At 42.1% G+C, this 24,177-nt stretch overlaps 1 protein-coding gene across 1 annotated transcript in view; it reads left to right on the top strand.

The window, feature by feature from the left end:
* The window catches only part of fcer1gl (Fc receptor, IgE, high affinity I, gamma polypeptide like), a 39,802-nt gene that overhangs the window by 4,232 nt on the left and 11,393 nt on the right, over window positions 1–24,177 (top strand). Inside the window, exon 4 of the mRNA XM_077230482.1 lies at window positions 138–161. Within this exon, the coding sequence (XP_077086597.1) occupies window positions 138–161 (24 nt within the window). The remainder of the gene's footprint in view (window positions 1–137; window positions 162–24,177) is intronic.

The following is a 24,177-nucleotide window of genomic DNA, read 5'->3' as shown; positions in this document are numbered from 1 at the left end:
ATGTAAGCGCAGCATCTCTTTCATATTCATCTTCTGACTCATGATTGAGAAAAAGCAAAAAGGAACAGAAAGAGGGAAACGCCTCAGCTTTGAGCAAGACTGTTCTCATGATCTTACTGTCCTCTTGTGTTTTTCAGAAACAAGACGGAGAAATTTATCAGGTACAATGAGTTTATGACCTTCAGAGAGTCTGATGAGTGAATGACTTTGGTCTGATTATGATTTATGACCGTCAGAGAGTCTGATGAGTGAGTGACTGTGGTCTGATTATGATTTATGACCGTCAAAGAGTCTGATGAGTGAGTAACTGTGGTCTGATTATGATTTATGACCGTCAGAGAGTCTGATGAGTGAATGACTGTGGTCTGATTATGATTCGTGACCTTCAGAGAGTCTGATGAGTGAATGACTGTGGTCTGATTATGATTTATGACCGTCAGAGAGTCTGATGAGTGAGTGACTGTGGTCTGATTATGATTTATGACCATCAGAGAGTCTGATGAGTGAATGACTGTGGTCTGATTATGATTCGTGACCTTCAGAGAGTCTGATGAGTGAATGACTGTGGTCTGATTATGATTTATGACCGTCAGAGAGTCTGATGAGTGAGTGACTGTGGTCTGATTATGATTTATGACCGTCAGAGAGTCTGATGAGTGAATGACTGTGGTCTGATTATGATTTATGACCGTCAGAGAGTCTGATGAGTGAATGACTGTGGTCTGATTATGATTCGTGACCTTCAGAGAGTCTGATGAGTGAATGACTGTGATCTGATTATGATTTATGACCGTCAGAGAGTCTGATGAGTGAATGACTGTGGTCTGATTATGATTTATGACCGTCAGAGAGTCTGATGAGTGAGTGACTGTGGTCTGATTATGATTTATGACCGTCAGAGAGTCTGATGAGTGAATGACTGTGGTCTGATTATGATTTATGACCGTCAGAGAGTCTGATGAGTGAATGACTGTGGTCTGATTATGATTCGTGACCTTCAGAGAGTCTGATGAGTGAATGACTGTGGTCTGATTATGATTTATGACCGTCAGAGAGTCTGATGAGTGAGTGACTGTGGTCTGATTATGATTCGTGACCTTCAGAGAGTCTGATGAGTGAGTGACTGTGGTCTGATTATGATTTATGACCGTCAGAGAGTCTGATGAGAGAATGACTGTGATCTGATTATGATTTATGACCGTCAGAGAGTCTGATGAGAGAATGACTGTGGTCTGATTATGATTTATGACCGTCAGAGAGTCTGATGAGTGAATGACTGTGGTCTGATTATGATTTATGACCGTCAGAGAGTCTGATGAGTGAGTGACTGTGGTCTGATTATGATTCGTGACCTTCAGAGAGTCTGTTGAGTGAATGACTGTGGTCTGATTATGATTTATGACCGTCAGAGAGTCTGATGAGAGAATGACTGTGGTCTGATTATGATTCGTGACCTTCAGAGAGTCTGTTGAGTGAATGACTGTGGTCTGATTATGATTTATGACCGTCAGAGAGTCTGATGAGTGAGTGACTGTGGTCTGATTATGATTCGTGACCTTCAGAGAGTCTGTTGAGTGAATGACTGTGGTCTGATTATGATTTATGACCGTCAGAGAGTCTGATGAGTGAATGACTGTGATCTGATTATGATTTATGACCGTCAGAGAGTCTGATGAGTGAATGACTGTGGTCTGATTATGATTCGTGACCTTCAGAGAGTCTGTTGAGTGAATGACTGTGGTCTGATTATGATTTATGACCGTCAGAGAGTCTGATGAGAGAATGACTGTGGTCTGATTATGATTTCTGACCGTCAGACAGTCTGATGAGTGAATGACTGTGGTCTGATTATGATTCGTGACGGCCAGAGAGTCTGTTGAGTGAATGACTGTGGTCTAATTATGATTCGTGACGGCCAGAGAGTCTGTTGAGTGAATGACTGTGGTCTGATTATGATTTATGACCGTCAGAGAGTCTGATGAGTGAATGACTGTGGTCTGAGTATGATTTATGACCGTCAGAGAGTCTGATGAGTGAATGACTGTGGTTTGATTATGATTTATGACCGTCAGAGAGTCTGATGAGTGAATGACTGTGGTCTGATTATGATTCGTGACCTTCAGAGAGTCTGTTGAGTGAATGACTGTGGTCTGATTATGATTTATGACCGTCAGAGAGTCTGATGAGTGAATGACTGTGGTCTGATTATGATTTATGACCGTCAGAGAGTCTGATGAGTGAATGACTGAGGTCTGATTATGATTTGTGACGGCCAGAGAGTCTGATGAGTGAGTGACTGTGGTCTGATTATGATTTATGACCGTCAGAGAGTCTGATGAGAGAATGACTTTGGTCTGATTATGATTCGTGACCTTCAGAGAGTCTGATGAGAGAATGACTGTGGTCTGATTATGATTCGTGACCTTCAGAGAGTCTGATGAGAGAATGACTGTGATCTGATTATGATTTATGACCGTCAGAGAGTCTGATGAGTGAATGACTGTGGTCTGATTATGATTTATGACCGTCAGAAAGTTTGATGAGTGAATGACTGTGGTCTGATTATGATTCGTGACCTTCAGAGAGTCTGATGAGAGAATGACTGTGATCTGATTATGATTTATGACCGTCAGAGAGTCTGATGAGTGAATGACTGTGGTCTGATTATGATTTATGACCGTCAGAGAGTCTGATGAGTGAGTGACTGTGGTCTGATTATGATTTATGACCGTCAGAGAGTCTGATGAGTGAATGACTGTGGTCTGATTATGATTTATGACCGTCAGAGAGTCTGATGAGTGAATGACTGTGGTCTGATTATGATTTATGACCGTCAGAGAGTCTGATGAGTGAATGACTGTGGTCTGATTATGATTCGTGACGGCCAGAGAGTCTGATGAGTGAGTGACTGTGGTCTGATTATGATTTATGACCGTCAGAGAGTCTGATGAGAGAATGACTTTGGTCTGATTATGATTCGTGACCTTCAGAGAGTCTGATGAGAGAATGACTGTGGTCTGATTATGATTCGTGACCTTCAGAGAGTCTGATGAGAGAATGACTGTGATCTGATTATGATTTATGACCGTCAGAGAGTCTGATGAGTGAATGACTGTGGTCTGATTATGATTCGTGACCGTCAGAGAGTCTGATGAGAGAATGACTGTGGTCTGATTATGATTTATGACCGTCAGAGTGTCTGATGAGAGAATGACTGTGTTCTGATTATGATTCCTGACGGCCAGAGAATCTGATGAGAGAATGACTGTGGTCTGATTATGATTCCTGACGGCCAGAGAGTCTGATGAGTGAGTGACTGTGGTCTGATTATGATTTATGACTGTCAGAGAGTCTGATGAGAGAATGACTGTGGTCTGATTATGATTTATGACCGTCAGAGAGTCTGATGAGTGAATGACTGTGGTCTGATTATGATTTAAGACCGTCAGAGAGTCTGATGAGTGAATGACTGTGGTCTGATTATGATTCGTGACCTTCAGAGAGTCTGATGAGAGAATGACTGTGGTCTGATTATGATTTATGACCGTCAGAGTCTGATGAGAGAATGACTGTGGTCTGATTATGATATATGACCGTCAGAGAGTCTGATGAGAGAATGACTGTGGTCTGATTATGATTTATGACCGTCAGAGAGTCTGATGAGTGAATGACTGTGATCTGATTATGATTTATGACCGTCAGAGAGTCTGATGAGTGAATGACTGTGATCTGATTATGATTTATGACCGTCAGAGAGTCTGATGAGTGAATGACTGTGGTCTGATTATGATTCGTGACCGTCAGAGAGTCTGATGAGAGAATGACTGTGGTCTGATTATGATTTATGACCGTCAGAGTGTCTGATGAGAGAATGACTGTGGTCTGATTATGATTCCTGACGGCCAGAGAATCTGATGAGAGAATGACTGTGGTCTGATTATGATTCCTGACGGCCAGAGAGTCTGATGAGTGAGTGACTGTGGTCTGATTATGATTTATGACTGTCAGAGAGTCTGATGAGAGAATGACTGTGGTCTGATTATGATTTATGACCGTCAGAGAGTCTGATGAGAGAATGACTGTGGTCTGATTATGATTCGTGACCTTCAGAGAGTCTGTTGAGTGAATGACTGTGGTCTGATTATGATTTGTGACCGTCAGAGAGTCTGATGAGTGAATGACTGTGGTCTGATTATGATTCGTGACGGCCAGAGAGTCTGATGAGTGAGTGACTGTGGTCTGATTATGATTCATGACCGTCAGAGAGTCTGATGAGAGAATGACTTTGGTCTGATTATGATTCGTGACCTTCAGAGAGTCTGATGAGAGAATGACTGTGGTCTGATTATGATTCGTGACCTTCAGAGAGTCTGATGAGAGAATGACTGTGATCTGATTATGATTCATGACCGTCAAAGAGTCTGATGAGTGAATGACTGTGGTCTGATTATGATTTATGACCGTCAGAGAGTCTGATGAGTGAATGACTGTGGTTTGATTATGATTTATGACCGTCAGACAGTCTGATGAGTGAATGACTGTGGTCTGATTATGATTCGTGACGGCCAGAGAGTCTGTTGAGTGAATGACTGTGGTCTGATTATGATTTATGACCGTCAGAGAGTCTGATGAGTGAATGACTGTGGTTTGATTATGATTTATGACCGTCAGAGAGTCTGATGAGTGAATGACTGTGGTCTGATTATGATTCGTGACCTTCAGAGAGTCTGTTGAGTGAATGACTGTGGTCTGATTATGATTTATGACCGTCAGAGAGTCTGATGAGTGAATGACTGTGGTCTGATTATGATTTATGACCGTCAGAGAGTCTGATGAGTGAATGACTGTGGTCTGATTATGATTCGTGACGGCCAGAGAGTCTGATGAGTGAGTGACTGTGGTCTGATTATGATTTATGACCGTCAGAGAGTCTGATGAGAGAATGACTTTGGTCTGATTATGATTCGTGACCTTCAGAGAGTCTGATGAGAGAATGACTGTGGTCTGATTATGATTCGTGACCTTCAGAGAGTCTGATGAGAGAATGACTGTGATCTGATTATGATTTATGACCGTCAGAGAGTCTGATGAGTGAATGACTGTGGTCTGATTATGATTTATGACCGTCAGAAAGTTTGATGAGTGAATGACTGTGGTCTGATTATGATTCGTGACCTTCAGAGAGTCTGATGAGAGAATGACTGTGATCTGATTATGATTTATGACCGTCAGAGAGTCTGATGAGTGAATGACTGTGGTCTGATTATGATTTATGACCGTCAGAGAGTCTGATGAGTGAGTGACTGTGGTCTGATTATGATTTATGACCGTCAGAGAGTCTGATGAGTGAATGACTGTGGTCTGATTATGATTTATGACCGTCAGAGAGTCTGATGAGTGAATGACTGTGGTCTGATTATGATTTAGGACCGTCAGAGAGTCTGATGAGTGAATGACTGTGGTCTGATTATGATTCGTGACCTTCAGAGAGTCTGATGAGAGAATGACTGTGGTCTGATTATGATTTATGACCGTCAGAGTCTGATGAGAGAATGACTGTGGTCTGATTATGATTTATGACCGTCAGAGAGTCTGATGAGAGAATGACTGTGGTCTGATTATGATTTATGACCGTCAGAGAGTCTGATGAGTGAATGACTGTGATCTGATTATGATTTATGACCGTCAGAGAGTCTGATGAGTGAATGACTGTGATCTGATTATGATTTATGACCGTCAGAGAGTCTGATGAGTGAATGACTGTGGTCTGATTATGATTCGTGACCGTCAGAGAGTCTGATGAGAGAATGACTGTGGTCTGATTATGATTTATGACCGTCAGAGTGTCTGATGAGAGAATGACTGTGTTCTGATTATGATTCCTGACGGCCAGAGAATCTGATGAGAGAATGACTGTGGTCTGATTATGATTCCTGACGGCCAGAGAGTCTGATGAGTGAGTGACTGTGGTCTGATTATGATTTATGACTGTCAGAGAGTCTGATGAGAGAATGACTGTGGTCTGATTATGATTTATGACCGTCAGAGAGTCTGATGAGAGAATGACTGTGGTCTGATTATGATTCGTGATCTTCAGAGAGTCTGATGAGAGAATGACTGTGGTCTGATTATGATTCGTGACCTTCAGAGAGTCTGATGAGAGAATGACTGTGATCTGATTATGATTTATGACCGTCAGAGAGTCTGATGAGTGAATGACTGTGGTCTGATTATGATTCGTGACCGTCAGAGAGTCTGATGAGAGAATGACTGTGGTCTGATTATGATTTATGACCGTCAGAGTGTCTGATGAGAGAATGACTGTGTTCTGATTATGATTCCTGACGGCCAGAGAATCTGATGAGAGAATGACTGTGGTCTGATTATGATTCCTGACGGCCAGAGAGTCTGATGAGTGAGTGACTGTGGTCTGATTATGATTTATGACTGTCAGAGAGTCTGATGAGAGAATGACTGTGGTCTGATTATGATTTATGACCGTCAGAGAGTCTGATGAGTGAATGACTGTGGTCTGATTATGATTTAAGACCGTCAGAGAGTCTGATGAGTGAATGACTGTGGTCTGATTATGATTCGTGACCTTCAGAGAGTCTGATGAGAGAATGACTGTGGTCTGATTATGATTTATGACCGTCAGAGTCTGATGAGAGAATGACTGTGGTCTGATTATGATATATGACCGTCAGAGAGTCTGATGAGAGAATGACTGTGGTCTGATTATGATTTATGACCGTCAGAGAGTCTGATGAGTGAATGACTGTGATCTGATTATGATTTATGACCGTCAGAGAGTCTGATGAGTGAATGACTGTGATCTGATTATGATTTATGACCGTCAGAGAGTCTGATGAGTGAATGACTGTGGTCTGATTATGATTCGTGACCGTCAGAGAGTCTGATGAGAGAATGACTGTGGTCTGATTATGATTTATGACCGTCAGAGTGTCTGATGAGAGAATGACTGTGGTCTGATTATGATTCCTGACGGCCAGAGAATCTGATGAGAGAATGACTGTGGTCTGATTATGATTCCTGACGGCCAGAGAGTCTGATGAGTGAGTGACTGTGGTCTGATTATGATTTATGACTGTCAGAGAGTCTGATGAGAGAATGACTGTGGTCTGATTATGATTTATGACCGTCAGAGAGTCTGATGAGAGAATGACTGTGGTCTGATTATGATTCGTGACCTTCAGAGAGTCTGTTGAGTGAATGACTGTGGTCTGATTATGATTTGTGACCGTCAGAGAGTCTGATGAGTGAATGACTGTGGTCTGATTATGATTCGTGACGGCCAGAGAGTCTGATGAGTGAGTGACTGTGGTCTGATTATGATTCATGACCGTCAGAGAGTCTGATGAGAGAATGACTTTGGTCTGATTATGATTCGTGACCTTCAGAGAGTCTGATGAGAGAATGACTGTGGTCTGATTATGATTCGTGACCTTCAGAGAGTCTGATGAGAGAATGACTGTGATCTGATTATGATTCATGACCGTCAAAGAGTCTGATGAGTGAATGACTGTGGTCTGATTATGATTTATGACCGTCAGAGAGTCTGATGAGTGAATGACTGTGGTTTGATTATGATTTATGACCGTCAGACAGTCTGATGAGTGAATGACTGTGGTCTGATTATGATTCGTGACGGCCAGAGAGTCTGTTGAGTGAATGACTGTGGTCTGATTATGATTTATGACCGTCAGAGAGTCTGATGAGTGAATGACTGTGGTTTGATTATGATTTATGACCGTCAGAGAGTCTGATGAGTGAATGACTGTGGTCTGATTATGATTCGTGACCTTCAGAGAGTCTGTTGAGTGAATGACTGTGGTCTGATTATGATTTATGACCGTCAGAGAGTCTGATGAGTGAATGACTGTGGTCTGATTATGATTTATGACCGTCAGAGAGTCTGATGAGTGAATGACTGTGGTCTGATTATGATTCGTGACGGCCAGAGAGTCTGATGAGTGAGTGACTGTGGTCTGATTATGATTTATGACCGTCAGAGAGTCTGATGAGAGAATGACTTTGGTCTGATTATGATTCGTGACCTTCAGAGAGTCTGATGAGAGAATGACTGTGGTCTGATTATGATTCGTGACCTTCAGAGAGTCTGATGAGAGAATGACTGTGATCTGATTATGATATATGACCGTCAGAGAGTCTGATGAGTGAATGACTGTGGTCTGATTATGATTTATGACCGTCAGAAAGTTTGATGAGTGAATGACTGTGGTCTGATTATGATTCGTGACCTTCAGAGAGTCTGATGAGAGAATGACTGTGATCTGATTATGATTTATGACCGTCAGAGAGTCTGATGAGTGAATGACTGTGGTCTGATTATGATTTATGACCGTCAGAGAGTCTGATGAGTGAGTGACTGTGGTCTGATTATGATTTATGACCGTCAGAGAGTCTGATGAGTGAATGACTGTGGTCTGATTATGATTTATGACCGTCAGAGAGTCTGATGAGTGAATGACTGTGGTCTGATTATGATTTAGGACCGTCAGAGAGTCTGATGAGTGAATGACTGTGGTCTGATTATGATTCGTGACCTTCAGAGAGTCTGATGAGAGAATGACTGTGGTCTGATTATGATTTATGACCGTCAGAGTCTGATGAGAGAATGACTGTGGTCTGATTATGATTTATGACCGTCAGAGAGTCTGATGAGAGAATGACTGTGGTCTGATTATGATTTATGACCGTCAGAGAGTCTGATGAGTGAATGACTGTGATCTGATTATGATTTATGACCGTCAGAGAGTCTGATGAGTGAATGACTGTGATCTGATTATGATTTATGACCGTCAGAGAGTCTGATGAGTGAATGACTGTGGTCTGATTATGATTCGTGACCGTCAGAGAGTCTGATGAGAGAATGACTGTGGTCTGATTATGATTTATGACCGTCAGAGTGTCTGATGAGAGAATGACTGTGTTCTGATTATGATTCCTGACGGCCAGAGAATCTGATGAGAGAATGACTGTGGTCTGATTATGATTCCTGACGGCCAGAGAGTCTGATGAGTGAGTGACTGTGGTCTGATTATGATTTATGACTGTCAGAGAGTCTGATGAGAGAATGACTGTGGTCTGATTATGATTTATGACCGTCAGAGAGTCTGATGAGAGAATGACTGTGGTCTGATTATGATTCGTGATCTTCAGAGAGTCTGATGAGAGAATGACTGTGGTCTGATTATGATTCGTGACCTTCAGAGAGTCTGATGAGAGAATGACTGTGATCTGATTATGATTTATGACCGTCAGAGAGTCTGATGAGTGAATGACTGTGGTCTGATTATGATTCGTGACCGTCAGAGAGTCTGATGAGAGAATGACTGTGGTCTGATTATGATTTATGACCGTCAGAGTGTCTGATGAGAGAATGACTGTGTTCTGATTATGATTCCTGACGGCCAGAGAATCTGATGAGAGAATGACTGTGGTCTGATTATGATTCCTGACGGCCAGAGAGTCTGATGAGTGAGTGACTGTGGTCTGATTATGATTTATGACTGTCAGAGAGTCTGATGAGAGAATGACTGTGGTCTGATTATGATTTATGACCGTCAGAGAGTCTGATGAGTGAATGACTGTGGTCTGATTATGATTTAAGACCGTCAGAGAGTCTGATGAGTGAATGACTGTGGTCTGATTATGATTCGTGACCTTCAGAGAGTCTGATGAGAGAATGACTGTGGTCTGATTATGATTTATGACCGTCAGAGTCTGATGAGAGAATGACTGTGGTCTGATTATGATATATGACCGTCAGAGAGTCTGATGAGAGAATGACTGTGGTCTGATTATGATTTATGACCGTCAGAGAGTCTGATGAGTGAATGACTGTGATCTGATTATGATTTATGACCGTCAGAGAGTCTGATGAGTGAATGACTGTGATCTGATTATGATTTATGACCGTCAGAGAGTCTGATGAGTGAATGACTGTGGTCTGATTATGATTCGTGACCGTCAGAGAGTCTGATGAGAGAATGACTGTGGTCTGATTATGATTTATGACCGTCAGAGTGTCTGATGAGAGAATGACTGTGGTCTGATTATGATTCCTGACGGCCAGAGAATCTGATGAGAGAATGACTGTGGTCTGATTATGATTCCTGACGGCCAGAGAGTCTGATGAGTGAGTGACTGTGGTCTGATTATGATTTATGACTGTCAGAGAGTCTGATGAGAGAATGACTGTGGTCTGATTATGATTTATGACCGTCAGAGAGTCTGATGAGAGAATGACTGTGGTCTGATTATGATTCGTGACCTTCAGAGAGTCTGTTGAGTGAATGACTGTGGTCTGATTATGATTTGTGACCGTCAGAGAGTCTGATGAGTGAATGACTGTGGTCTGATTATGATTCGTGACGGCCAGAGAGTCTGATGAGTGAGTGACTGTGGTCTGATTATGATTCATGACCGTCAGAGAGTCTGATGAGAGAATGACTTTGGTCTGATTATGATTCGTGACCTTCAGAGAGTCTGATGAGAGAATGACTGTGGTCTGATTATGATTCGTGACCTTCAGAGAGTCTGATGAGAGAATGACTGTGATCTGATTATGATTCATGACCGTCAAAGAGTCTGATGAGTGAATGACTGTGGTCTGATTATGATTTATGACCGTCAGAGAGTCTGATGAGTGAATGACTGTGGTTTGATTATGATTTATGACCGTCAGACAGTCTGATGAGTGAATGACTGTGGTCTGATTATGATTCGTGACGGCCAGAGAGTCTGTTGAGTGAATGACTGTGGTCTGATTATGATTTATGACCGTCAGAGAGTCTGATGAGTGAATGACTGTGGTTTGATTATGATTTATGACCGTCAGAGAGTCTGATGAGTGAATGACTGTGGTCTGATTATGATTCGTGACCTTCAGAGAGTCTGTTGAGTGAATGACTGTGGTCTGATTATGATTTATGACCGTCAGAGAGTCTGATGAGTGAATGACTGTGGTCTGATTATGATTTATGACCGTCAGAGAGTCTGATGAGTGAATGACTGTGGTCTGATTATGATTCGTGACGGCCAGAGAGTCTGATGAGTGAGTGACTGTGGTCTGATTATGATTTATGACCGTCAGAGAGTCTGATGAGAGAATGACTTTGGTCTGATTATGATTCGTGACCTTCAGAGAGTCTGATGAGAGAATGACTGTGGTCTGATTATGATTCGTGACCTTCAGAGAGTCTGATGAGAGAATGACTGTGATCTGATTATGATTTATGACCGTCAGAGAGTCTGATGAGTGAATGACTGTGGTCTGATTATGATTTATGACCGTCAGAAAGTTTGATGAGTGAATGACTGTGGTCTGATTATGATTCGTGACCTTCAGAGAGTCTGATGAGAGAATGACTGTGATCTGATTATGATTTATGACCGTCAGAGAGTCTGATGAGTGAATGACTGTGGTCTGATTATGATTTATGACCGTCAGAGAGTCTGATGAGTGAGTGACTGTGGTCTGATTATGATTTATGACCGTCAGAGAGTCTGATGAGTGAATGACTGTGGTCTGATTATGATTTATGACCGTCAGAGAGTCTGATGAGTGAATGACTGTGGTCTGATTATGATTTAGGACCGTCAGAGAGTCTGATGAGTGAATGACTGTGGTCTGATTATGATTCGTGACCTTCAGAGAGTCTGATGAGAGAATGACTGTGGTCTGATTATGATTTATGACCGTCAGAGTCTGATGAGAGAATGACTGTGGTCTGATTATGATTTATGACCGTCAGAGAGTCTGATGAGAGAATGACTGTGGTCTGATTATGATTTATGACCGTCAGAGAGTCTGATGAGTGAATGACTGTGATCTGATTATGATTTATGACCGTCAGAGAGTCTGATGAGTGAATGACTGTGATCTGATTATGATTTATGACCGTCAGAGAGTCTGATGAGTGAATGACTGTGGTCTGATTATGATTCGTGACCGTCAGAGAGTCTGATGAGAGAATGACTGTGGTCTGATTATGATTTATGACCGTCAGAGTGTCTGATGAGAGAATGACTGTGTTCTGATTATGATTCCTGACGGCCAGAGAATCTGATGAGAGAATGACTGTGGTCTGATTATGATTCCTGACGGCCAGAGAGTCTGATGAGTGAGTGACTGTGGTCTGATTATGATTTATGACTGTCAGAGAGTCTGATGAGAGAATGACTGTGGTCTGATTATGATTTATGACCGTCAGAGAGTCTGATGAGAGAATGACTGTGGTCTGATTATGATTCGTGATCTTCAGAGAGTCTGTTGAGGGAATGACTGTGGTCTGATTATGATTTGTGACCGTCAGAGAGTCTGATGAGTGAATGACTGTGGTCTGATTTTGATTCGTGACGGCCAGAGAGTCTGATGAGTGAGTGACTGTGGTCTGATTATGATTCATGACCGTCAGAGAGTCTGATGAGAGAATGACTTTGGTCTGATTATGATTCGTGACCTTCAGAGAGTCTGATGAGAGAATGACTGTGGTCTGATTATGATTCGTGACCTTCAGAGAGTCTGATGAGAGAATGACTGTGATCTGATTATGATTTATGACCGTCAGAGAGTCTGATGAGTGAATGACTGTGGTCTGATTATGATTCGTGACCGTCAGAGAGTCTGATGAGAGAATGACTGTGGTCTGATTATGATTTATGACCGTCAGAGTGTCTGATGAGAGAATGACTGTGTTCTGATTATGATTCCTGACGGCCAGAGAATCTGATGAGAGAATGACTGTGGTCTGATTATGATTCCTGACGGCCAGAGAGTCTGATGAGTGAGTGACTGTGGTCTGATTATGATTTATGACTGTCAGAGAGTCTGATGAGAGAATGACTGTGGTCTGATTATGATTTATGACCGTCAGAGAGTCTGATGAGTGAATGACTGTGGTCTGATTATGATTTAAGACCGTCAGAGAGTCTGATGAGTGAATGACTGTGGTCTGATTATGATTCGTGACCTTCAGAGAGTCTGATGAGAGAATGACTGTGGTCTGATTATGATTTATGACCGTCAGAGTCTGATGAGAGAATGACTGTGGTCTGATTATGATATATGACCGTCAGAGAGTCTGATGAGAGAATGACTGTGGTCTGATTATGATTTATGACCGTCAGAGAGTCTGATGAGTGAATGACTGTGATCTGATTATGATTTATGACCGTCAGAGAGTCTGATGAGTGAATGACTGTGATCTGATTATGATTTATGACCGTCAGAGAGTCTGATGAGTGAATGACTGTGGTCTGATTATGATTCGTGACCGTCAGAGAGTCTGATGAGAGAATGACTGTGGTCTGATTATGATTTATGACCGTCAGAGTGTCTGATGAGAGAATGACTGTGGTCTGATTATGATTCCTGACGGCCAGAGAATCTGATGAGAGAATGACTGTGGTCTGATTATGATTCCTGACGGCCAGAGAGTCTGATGAGTGAGTGACTGTGGTCTGATTATGATTTATGACTGTCAGAGAGTCTGATGAGAGAATGACTGTGGTCTGATTATGATTTATGACCGTCAGAGAGTCTGATGAGAGAATGACTGTGGTCTGATTATGATTCGTGACCTTCAGAGAGTCTGTTGAGTGAATGACTGTGGTCTGATTATGATTTGTGACCGTCAGAGAGTCTGATGAGTGAATGACTGTGGTCTGATTATGATTCGTGACGGCCAGAGAGTCTGATGAGTGAGTGACTGTGGTCTGATTATGATTCATGACCGTCAGAGAGTCTGATGAGAGAATGACTTTGGTCTGATTATGATTCGTGACCTTCAGAGAGTCTGATGAGAGAATGACTGTGGTCTGATTATGATTCGTGACCTTCAGAGAGTCTGATGAGAGAATGACTGTGATCTGATTATGATTCATGACCGTCAAAGAGTCTGATGAGTGAATGACTGTGGTCTGATTATGATTTATGACCGTCAGAGAGTCTGATGAGTGAATGACTGTGGTTTGATTATGATTTATGACCGTCAGACAGTCTGATGAGTGAATGACTGTGGTCTGATTATGATTCGTGACGGCCAGAGAGTCTGTTGAGTGAATGACTGTGGTCTGATTATGATTTATGACCGTCAGAGAGTCTGATGAGTGAATGACTGTGGTTTGATTATGATTTATGACCGTCAGAGAGTCTGATGAGTGAATGACTGTGGTCTGATTATGATTCGTGACCTTCAGAGAGTCTGTTGAGTGAATGACTGTGGTCTGATTATGATTTATGACCGTCAGAGAGTCTGATGAGTGAATGACTGTGGTCTGATTATGATTTATGACCGTCAGAGAGTCTGATGAGTGAATGACTGTGGTCTGATTATGATTCGTGACGGCCAGAGAGTCTGATGAGTGAGTGACTGTGGTCTGATTATGATTTATGACCGTCAGAGAGTCTGATGAGAGAATGACTTTGGTCTGATTATGATTCGTGACCTTCAGAGAGTCTGATGAGAGAATGACTGTGGTCTGATTATGATTCGTGACCTTCAGAGAGTCTGATGAGAGAATGACTGTGATCTGATTATGATTTATGACCGTCAGAGAGTCTGATGAGTGAATGACTGTGGTCTGATTATGATTTATGACCGTCAGAAAGTTTGATGAGTGAATGACTGTGGTCTGATTATGATTCGTGACCTTCAGAGAGTCTGATGAGAGAATGACTGTGATCTGATTATGATTTATGACCGTCAGAGAGTCTGATGAGTGAATGACTGTGGTCTGATTATGATTTATGACCGTCAGAGAGTCTGATGAGTGAGTGACTGTGGTCTGATTATGATTTATGACCGTCAGAGAGTCTGATGAGTGAATGACTGTGGTCTGATTATGATTTATGACCGTCAGAGAGTCTGATGAGTGAATGACTGTGGTCTGATTATGATTTAGGACCGTCAGAGAGTCTGATGAGTGAATGACTGTGGTCTGATTATGATTCGTGACCTTCAGAGAGTCTGATGAGAGAATGACTGTGGTCTGATTATGATTTATGACCGTCAGAGTCTGATGAGAGAATGACTGTGGTCTGATTATGATTTATGACCGTCAGAGAGTCTGATGAGAGAATGACTGTGGTCTGATTATGATTTATGACCGTCAGAGAGTCTGATGAGTGAATGACTGTGATCTGATTATGATTTATGACCGTCAGAGAGTCTGATGAGTGAATGACTGTGATCTGATTATGATTTATGACCGTCAGAGAGTCTGATGAGTGAATGACTGTGGTCTGATTATGATTCGTGACCGTCAGAGAGTCTGATGAGAGAATGACTGTGGTCTGATTATGATTTATGACCGTCAGAGTGTCTGATGAGAGAATGACTGTGTTCTGATTATGATTCCTGACGGCCAGAGAATCTGATGAGAGAATGACTGTGGTCTGATTATGATTCCTGACGGCCAGAGAGTCTGATGAGTGAGTGACTGTGGTCTGATTATGATTTATGACTGTCAGAGAGTCTGATGAGAGAATGACTGTGGTCTGATTATGATTTATGACCGTCAGAGAGTCTGATGAGAGAATGACTGTGGTCTGATTATGATTCGTGATCTTCAGAGAGTCTGTTGAGGGAATGACTGTGGTCTGATTATGATTTGTGACCGTCAGAGAGTCTGATGAGTGAATGACTGTGGTCTGATTTTGATTCGTGACGGCCAGAGAGTCTGATGAGTGAGTGACTGTGGTCTGATTATGATTCATGACCGTCAGAGAGTCTGATGAGAGAATGACTTTGGTCTGATTATGATTCGTGACCTTCAGAGAGTCTGATGAGAGAATGACTGTGGTCTGATTATGATTCGTGACCTTCAGAGAGTCTGATGAGAGAATGACTGTGATCTGATTATGATTCATGACCGTCAAAGAGTCTGATGAGTGAATGACTGTGGTCTGATTATGATTTATGACCGTCAGAGAGTCTGATGAGTGAATGACTGTGGTTTGATTATGATTTATGACCGTCAGACAGTCTGATGAGTGAATGACTGTGGTCTGATTATGATTCGTGACGGCCAGAGAGTCTGTTGAGTGAATGACTGTGGTCTGATTATGATTTATGACCGTCAGAGAGTCTGATGAGTGAATGACTGTGGTCTGATTATGATTTATGACCGTCAGAGAGTCTGATGAGAGAATGACTGTGGTCTGATTATGATTTATGACCGTCAGAGAGTCTGATGAGTGAATGACTGTGATCTGATTATGATTTATGACCGTCAGAGAGTCTGATGAGTGAATGACTGTGATCTGATTATGATTTATGACCGTCAGAGAGTCTGATGAGAGAATGACTGTGATCTGATTATGATTTATGACCGTCAGAGAGTCTGATGAGTGAATGACTGTCGTCTTATTATGATTTATGACCGTCAGAGAGTCTGATGAGTGAGTGACTGTGGTCTGATTATGATTTATGACCGTCAGAGAGTCTGATGAGTGAGTGACTGTGGTCTGATTATGATTTATGACCGTCAGATAGTCTGATGAGTGAATGACTGTGGTCTGATTATGATTTATGACCGTCAGAGAGTCTGATGAGTGAATGACTATGGTCTGATTATGATTTATGACCGTCAGAGAGTCTGATGAGTGAATGACTGTGGTCTGATTATGATTCGTGACCGTCAGAGAGTCTGATGAGTGAATGACTGTGGTCTGATTATGATTCGTGACCGTCAGAGAGTCTGATGAGAGAATGACTGTGGTCTGATTATGATTTATGACCGTCAGAGTGTCTGATGAGAGAATGACTGTGGTCTGATTATGATTCCTGACGGCCAGAGAGTCTGATGAGAGAATGACTGTGGTCTGATTATGATTCCTGACGGCCAGAGAGTCTGATGAGTGAGTGACTGTGGTCCGATTATGATTTATGACCGTCAGAGAGTCTGATGAGAGAATGACTGTGGTCTGATTATGATTTATGACCATCAGAGAGTCTGGTGAGAGAATGACTGTGGTCTGATTATGATTCGTGACCTTCAGAGAGTCTGTTGAGTGAATGACTGTGGTCTGATTATGATTTGTGACCGTCAGAGAGTCTGATGAGTGAGTGACTGTGGTCTGATTATGATTCATGACCGTCAGAGAGTCTGATGAGAGAATGACTTTGGTCTGATTATGATTCGTGACCTTCAGAGAGTCTGATGAGAGAATGACTGTGGTCTGATTATGATTCGTGACCTTCAGAGAGTCTGATGAGAGAATGACTGTGATCTGATTATGATTCATGACCGTCAAAGAGTCCGATGAGTGAATGACTGTGGTCTGATTATGATTTATGACCGTCAGAGAGTCTGATGAGTGAATGACTGTGGTCTGATTATGATTCGTGACCTTCAGAGAGTCTGATGAGAGAATGACTGTGATCTGATTATGATTTATGACCGTCAGAGAGTCTGATGAGTGAATGACTGTGGTCTGATTATGATTTATGACTGTCAGAGAGTCTGATGAGAGAATGACTGTGGTCTGATTATGATTCATGACTGTCAGAGTGTCTGATGAGAGATTGACTCTGGTCTGATTATGATTTATGACTGTCAGAGAGTCTGATGAGTGAGTGACTGTGGTCCGATTATGATTCATTACCGTCAGAGAGTCTGATGAGTGAATGACTGTGGTCTGATTATAATTGATGACTGTTAGAGAGTCTGATGAGTGAATGATTGTGGTCTGATTATGATTCCTGACCATCAGAGAGTCTGATGAGTGAATGACTGTAATCTGATTATGATTCCTGACCATCAGAGAGTCTGATGAGTGAATGACTGTGATCTGATTATGATTCCTGACCATCAGAGAGTCTGATGAGTGAATGATTGTGGTCTGATTATTATTTATGACCGTCAGATAGTCTGATGAGTGAGTGACTGTGGTCTGATTATGATTTATGACCGTCAGAGAGTCTGATGAGTGAATGACTGTGGTCTGATTATGATTCATGACCGTCAGAGAGTCTGATGAGTGAATGATTGTGGTCTGATTATGATTCCTGACCATCAGAGAGTCTGATGAGTGAATGATTGTGGTCCGATTATGATTTATGACCGTCAGAGAGTCTGATGAGAGAATGACTGTGGTCTGATTATGATTCGTGACCTTCAGAGAGTCTGATGAGTGAATGACTGTGGTCTGATTATGATTTATGACCGTCAGAGAGTCTGATGAGTGAGTGACTGTGGTCTGATTATGATTCGTGACCTTCAGAGAGTCTGATGAGTGAATGACTGTGGTCTGATTATGATTTATGACCGTCAGAGAGTCTGATGAGTGAGTGACTGTGGTCTGATTATGATTCGTGACCTTCAGAGAGTCTGATGAGTGAGTGACTGTGGTCTGATTATGATTTATGACCGTCAGAGAGTCTGATGAGTGAATGACTGTGGTCTGATTATGATTTATGACCGTCAGAGAGTCTGATGAGTGAGTGACTGTGGTCTGATTATGATTTATGACCGTCAGAGAGTCTGATGAGAGAATGACTGTGATCTGATTATGATTTATGACCGTCAGAGAGTCTGATGAGAGAATGACTGTGGTCTGATTATGATTTATGACCGTCAGAGAGTCTGATGAGAGAATGACTGTGATCTGATTATGACTTAAGACCGTCAGAGAGTCTGATGAGAGAATGACTGTGGTCTGATTATGATTTATGACCGTCAGAGAGTCTGATGAGTGAATGACTGTTGTCTGATTATGATTTATGACCGTCAGAGAGTCTGATGAGTGAATGACTGTGGTCTGATTATGATTTATGACCTTCAGAGAGTCTGATGAGTGAATGACTGTGGTCTGATTATGATTTATGACCGTCAGAGAGTCTGATGAGTGAATGACTGTGGTCTGATTATGATTCGTGACCTTCAGAGAGTCTGTTGAGTGAATGACTGTGGTCTGATTATGATTTATGACCGTCAGAGAGTCTGATGAGAGAATGACTGTGGTCTGATTATGATTTCTGACCGTCAGACAGTCTGATGAGTGAATGACTGTGGTCTGATTATGATTCGTGACGGCCAGAGAGTCTGTTGAGTGAATGACTGTGGTCTGATTATGATTTATGACCGTCAGAGAGTCTGATGAGTGAATGACTGTGGTCTGATTATGATTTATGACCGTCAGAGAGTCTAATGAGTGAATGACTGTGGTTTGATTATGATTTATGACCGTCAGAGAGTCTGATGAGTGAATGACTGTGGTCTGATTATGATTCGTGACGGCCAGAGAGTCTGATGAGTGAGTGACTGTGGTCTGATTATGATTTATGACCGTCAGAGAGTCTGATGAGAGAATGACTTTGGTCTGATTATGATTCGTGACCTTCAGAGAGTCTGTTGAGTGAATGACTGTGGTCTGATTATGATTTATGACCGTCAGAGAGTCTGATGAGAGAATGACTGTGGTCTGATTATGATTTCTGACCGTCAGACAGTCTGATGAGTGAATGACTGTGGTCTGATTATGATTCGTGACGGCCAGAGAGTCTGTTGAGTGAATGACTGTGGTCTGATTATGATTTATGACCGTCAGAGAGTCTGATGAGTGAATGACTGTGGTCTGATTATGATTTATGACCGTCAGAGAGTCTAATGAGTGAATGACTGTGGTTTGATTATGATTTATGACCGTCAGAGAGTCTGATGAGTGAATGACTGTGGTCTGATTATGATTCGTGACGGCCAGAGAGTCTGATGAGTGAGTGACTGTGGTCTGATTATGATTTATGACCGTCAGAGAGTCTGATGAGAGAATGACTTTGGTCTGATTATGATTCGTGACCTTCAGAGAGTCTGATGAGAGAATGACTGTGGTCTGATTATGATTCGTGACCTTCAGAGAGTCTGATGAGAGAATGACTGTGATCTGATTATGATTTATGACCGTCAGAGAGTCTGATGAGAGAATGACTGTGGTCTGATTATGATTTATGACCGTCAGAAAGTTTGATGAGTGAATGACTGTGGTCTGATTATGATTTATGACCGTCAGAGAGTCTGATGAGTGAGTGACTGTGGTCTGATTATGATTTATGACCGTCAGAGAGTCTGATGAGTGAATGACTGTGGTCTGATTATGATTTATGACCGTCAGAGAGTCTGATGAGTGAATGACTGTGGTCTGATTATGATTCGTGACCGTCAGAGAGTCTGATGAGAGAATGACTGTGGTCTGATTATGATTCCTGACGGCCAGAGAGTCTGATGAGAGAATGACTGTGGTCTGATTATGATTCCTGACGGCCAGAGAGTCTGATGAGTGAGTGACTGTGGTCTGATTATGATTTATGACTGTCAGAGAGTCTGATGAGAGAATGACTGTGGTCTGATTATGATTTATGACCGTCAGAGAGTCTGATGAGAGAATGACTGTGGTCTGATTATGATTCGTGACCTTCAGAGAGTCTGTTGAGTGAATGACTGTGGTCTGATTATGATTTGTGACCGTCAGAGAGTCTGATGAGTGAATGACTGTGGTCTGATTATGATTCGTGACGGCCAGAGAGTCTGATGAGTGAGTGACTGTGGTCTGATTATGATTCATGACCGTCAGAGAGTCTGATGAGAGAATGACTTTGGTCTGATTAAGATTCGTGACCTTCAGAGAGTCTGATGAGAGAATGACTGTGGTCTGATTATGATTCGTGACCTTCAGAGAGTCTGATGAGAGAATGACTGTGATCTGATTATGATTCATGACCGTCAAAGAGTCTGATGAGTGAATGACTGTGGTCTGATTATGATTTATGACCGTCAGAGAGTCTGATGAGTGAATGACTGTGGTTTGATTATGATTTATGACCGTCAGACAGTCTGATGAGTGAATGACTGTGGTCTGATTATGATTCGTGACGGCCAGAGAGTCTGTTGAGTGAATGACTGTGGTCTGATTATGATTTATGACCGTCAGAGAGTCTGATGAGTGAATGACTGTGGTCTGATTATGATTTATGACCGTCAGAGAGTCCGATGAGTGAATGACTGTGGTTTGATTATGATTTATGACCGTCAGAGAGTCTGATGAGTGAATGACTGTGGTCTGATTATGATTCGTGACCTTCAGAGAGTCTGTTGAGTGAATGACTGTGGTCTGATTATGATTTATGACCGTCAGAGAGTCTGATGAGTGAATGACTGTGGTCTGATTATGATTTATGACCGTCAGAGAGTCTGATGAGTGAATGACTGTGGTCTGATTATGATTCGTGACGGACAGAGAGTCTGATGAGTGAGTGACTGTGGTCTGATTATGATTTATGACCGTCAGAGAGTCTGATGAGAGAATGACTTTGGTCTGATTATGATTCGTGACCTTCAGAGAGTCTGATGAGAGAATGACTGTGGTCTGATTATGATTCGTGACCTTCAGAGAGTCTGATGAGAGAATGACTGTAATCTGATTATGATTTATGACCGTCAGAGAGTCTGATGAGTGAATGACTGTGGTCTGATTATGATTTATGACCGTCAGAGAGTTTGATGAGTGAATGACTGTGGTCTGATTATGATTCGTGACCTTCAGAGAGTCTGATGAGAGAATGACTGTGATCTGATTATGATTTATGACCGTCAGAGAGTCTGATGAGTGAATGACTGTCGTCTGATTATGATTTATGACCGTCAGAGAGTCTGATGAGTGAGTGACTGTGGTCTGATTATGATTTATGACCGTCAGAGAGTCTGATGAGTGAGTGACTGTGGTCTGATTATGATTTATGACCGTCAGATAGTCCGATGAGCGAATGACTGTGGTCTGATTATGATTTATGACCGTCAGAGAGTCTGATGAGTGAATGACTGTGGTCTGATTATGATTTATGACCGTCAGAGAGTCTGATGAGTGAATGACTGTGGTCTGATTATGATTCGTGACCTTCAGAGAGTCTGATGAGAGAATGACTGTGGTCTGATTATGATTTATGACCGTCAGAGTCTGATGAGAGAATGACTGTGGTCTGATTATGATTTATGACCGTCAGAGAGTCTGATGAGAGAATGACTGTGGTCTGATTATGATTTATGACCGTCAGAGAGTCTGATGAGTGAATGACTGTGATCTGATTATGATTTATGACCGTCAGAGAGTCTGATGAGTGAATGACTGTGATCTGATTATGATTTATGACCGTCAGAGAGTCTGATGAGAGAATGACTGTGGTCTGATTATGATTTATGACCGTCAGAGTGTCTGATGAGAGAATGACTGTGGTCTGATTATGATTCCTGACGGCCAGAGAGTCTGATGAGAGAATGACTGTGGTCTGATTATGATTCCTGACGGCCAGAGAGTCTGATGAGTGAGTGACTGTGGTCTGATTATGATTTATGACCGTCAGAGAGTCTGATGAGAGAATGACTGTGGTCTGATTATGATTTATGACCGTCAGAGAGTCTGATGAGAGAATGACTGTGGTCTGATTATGATTCGTGACCTTCAGAGAGTCTGTTGAGTGAATGACTGTGGTCTGATTATGATTTGTGACCGTCAGAGAGTCTGATGAGTGAATGACTGTGGTCTGATTATGATTCGTGACGGCCAGAGAGTCTGATGAGTGAGTGACTGTGGTCTGATTATGATTCATGACCGTCAGAGAGTCTGATGAGAGAATGACTTTGGTCTGATTATGATTCGTGACCTTCAGAGAGTCTGATGAGAGAATGACTGTGGTCTGATTATGATTCGTGACCTTCAGAGAGTCTGATGAGAGAATGACTGTGATCTGATTATGATTCATGACCGTCAAAGAGTCTGATGAGTGAATGACTGTGGTCTGATTATGATTTATGACCGTCAGAGAGTCTGATGAGTGAATGACTGTGGTCTGATTATGATTCGTGACCTTCAGAGAGTCTGATGAGAGAATGACTGTGATCTGATTATGATTTATGACCGTCAGAGAGTCTGATGAGTGAATGACTGTGGTCTGATTATGATTTATGACTGTCAGAGAGTCTGATGAGAGAATGACTGTGGTCTGATTATGATTCCTGACCGTCAGAGAGTCTGATGAGTGAATGACTGTGGTCTGATTATGATTCGTGACCTTCAGAGAGTCTGATGAGAGAATGACTGCGGTCTGATTATGATTTATGACCGTCAGAGAGTCTGATATGAGAATGACTGTGGTCTGATTATTATTTATGACCGTCAGAGAGTCTGATGAGAGAATGACTGTGGTCTGATTATGATTTATGACCGTCAGAGAGACTGATGAGTGAATGACTGTGGTCTGATTATGATTCGTGACCTTCAGAGAGTCTGATGAGAGAATGACTGTGATCTGATTATGATTTATGACCGTCAGAGAGTCTGATGAGTGAATGACTGTGGTCTGATTATGATTCGTGACCTTCAGAGAGTCTGATGAGAGAATGACTGTGATCTGATTATGATTTTTGACCGTCAGAGAGTCTGATGAGTGAATGACTGTGGTCTGATTATGATTCGTGACCTTCAGAGAGTCTGATGAGAGAATGACTGTGGTCTGATTATGATTTATGAACATTAGAGAGCCTGATGAGTGAATGTCTGTGGTCTGATTATGATTCGTGACCTTCAGAGAGTCTGATGAGAGAATGACTGTGGTCTGATTATGATTTATGAACATTAGAGAGCCTGATGAGTGAATGTCTGTGGTCTGATTATGATTTATGAACAATAGAGAGCCTGATCCTTTTCCTATTTAGCACCAAAACATTGGAACAATCTTCCTAACATTGTCCGGGAAGCAGACACAGTCTGTCAGTTCAAAGCTAGACTAAAAAACACATCTCTTTGACCTAGCATTCACATAACACTCTATAGCCTTCTATAATTCAATATTAGGCTGCTTAGATTAGGTCAGCCGGAACTGGGAACACTTCCCTCATATCCTGATGTACTCGTTACATCATAAGAAGAATGGCATCTACGCTAATTTTAGTGTCTTTGTTTATCCCGAGGTTTTCCCGCAGCCTGCCGGATCCAGGCCGTTTCCAGATCTGACGAAGGACTTTCGCCTGGACCCGATGACAATGCAGTGCTGAAGTGCCAACTAGCCTCTCCCTATGGAGAATCCCTATACCACTCTACAGATAAAGCGTTGTGGAATTTTTCGGTTCGCGTACCTA

The sequence above is a fragment of the Siphateles boraxobius genome, unplaced genomic scaffold (genome assembly GCF_051911475.1).
Source record: "Siphateles boraxobius isolate OS27281-9 unplaced genomic scaffold, OSU_SipBor_1 146, whole genome shotgun sequence".
Lineage (NCBI taxonomy): Eukaryota > Metazoa > Chordata > Actinopteri > Cypriniformes > Leuciscidae > Siphateles > Siphateles boraxobius.
This window is presented reverse-complemented; position numbering and strand designations above follow the sequence as displayed.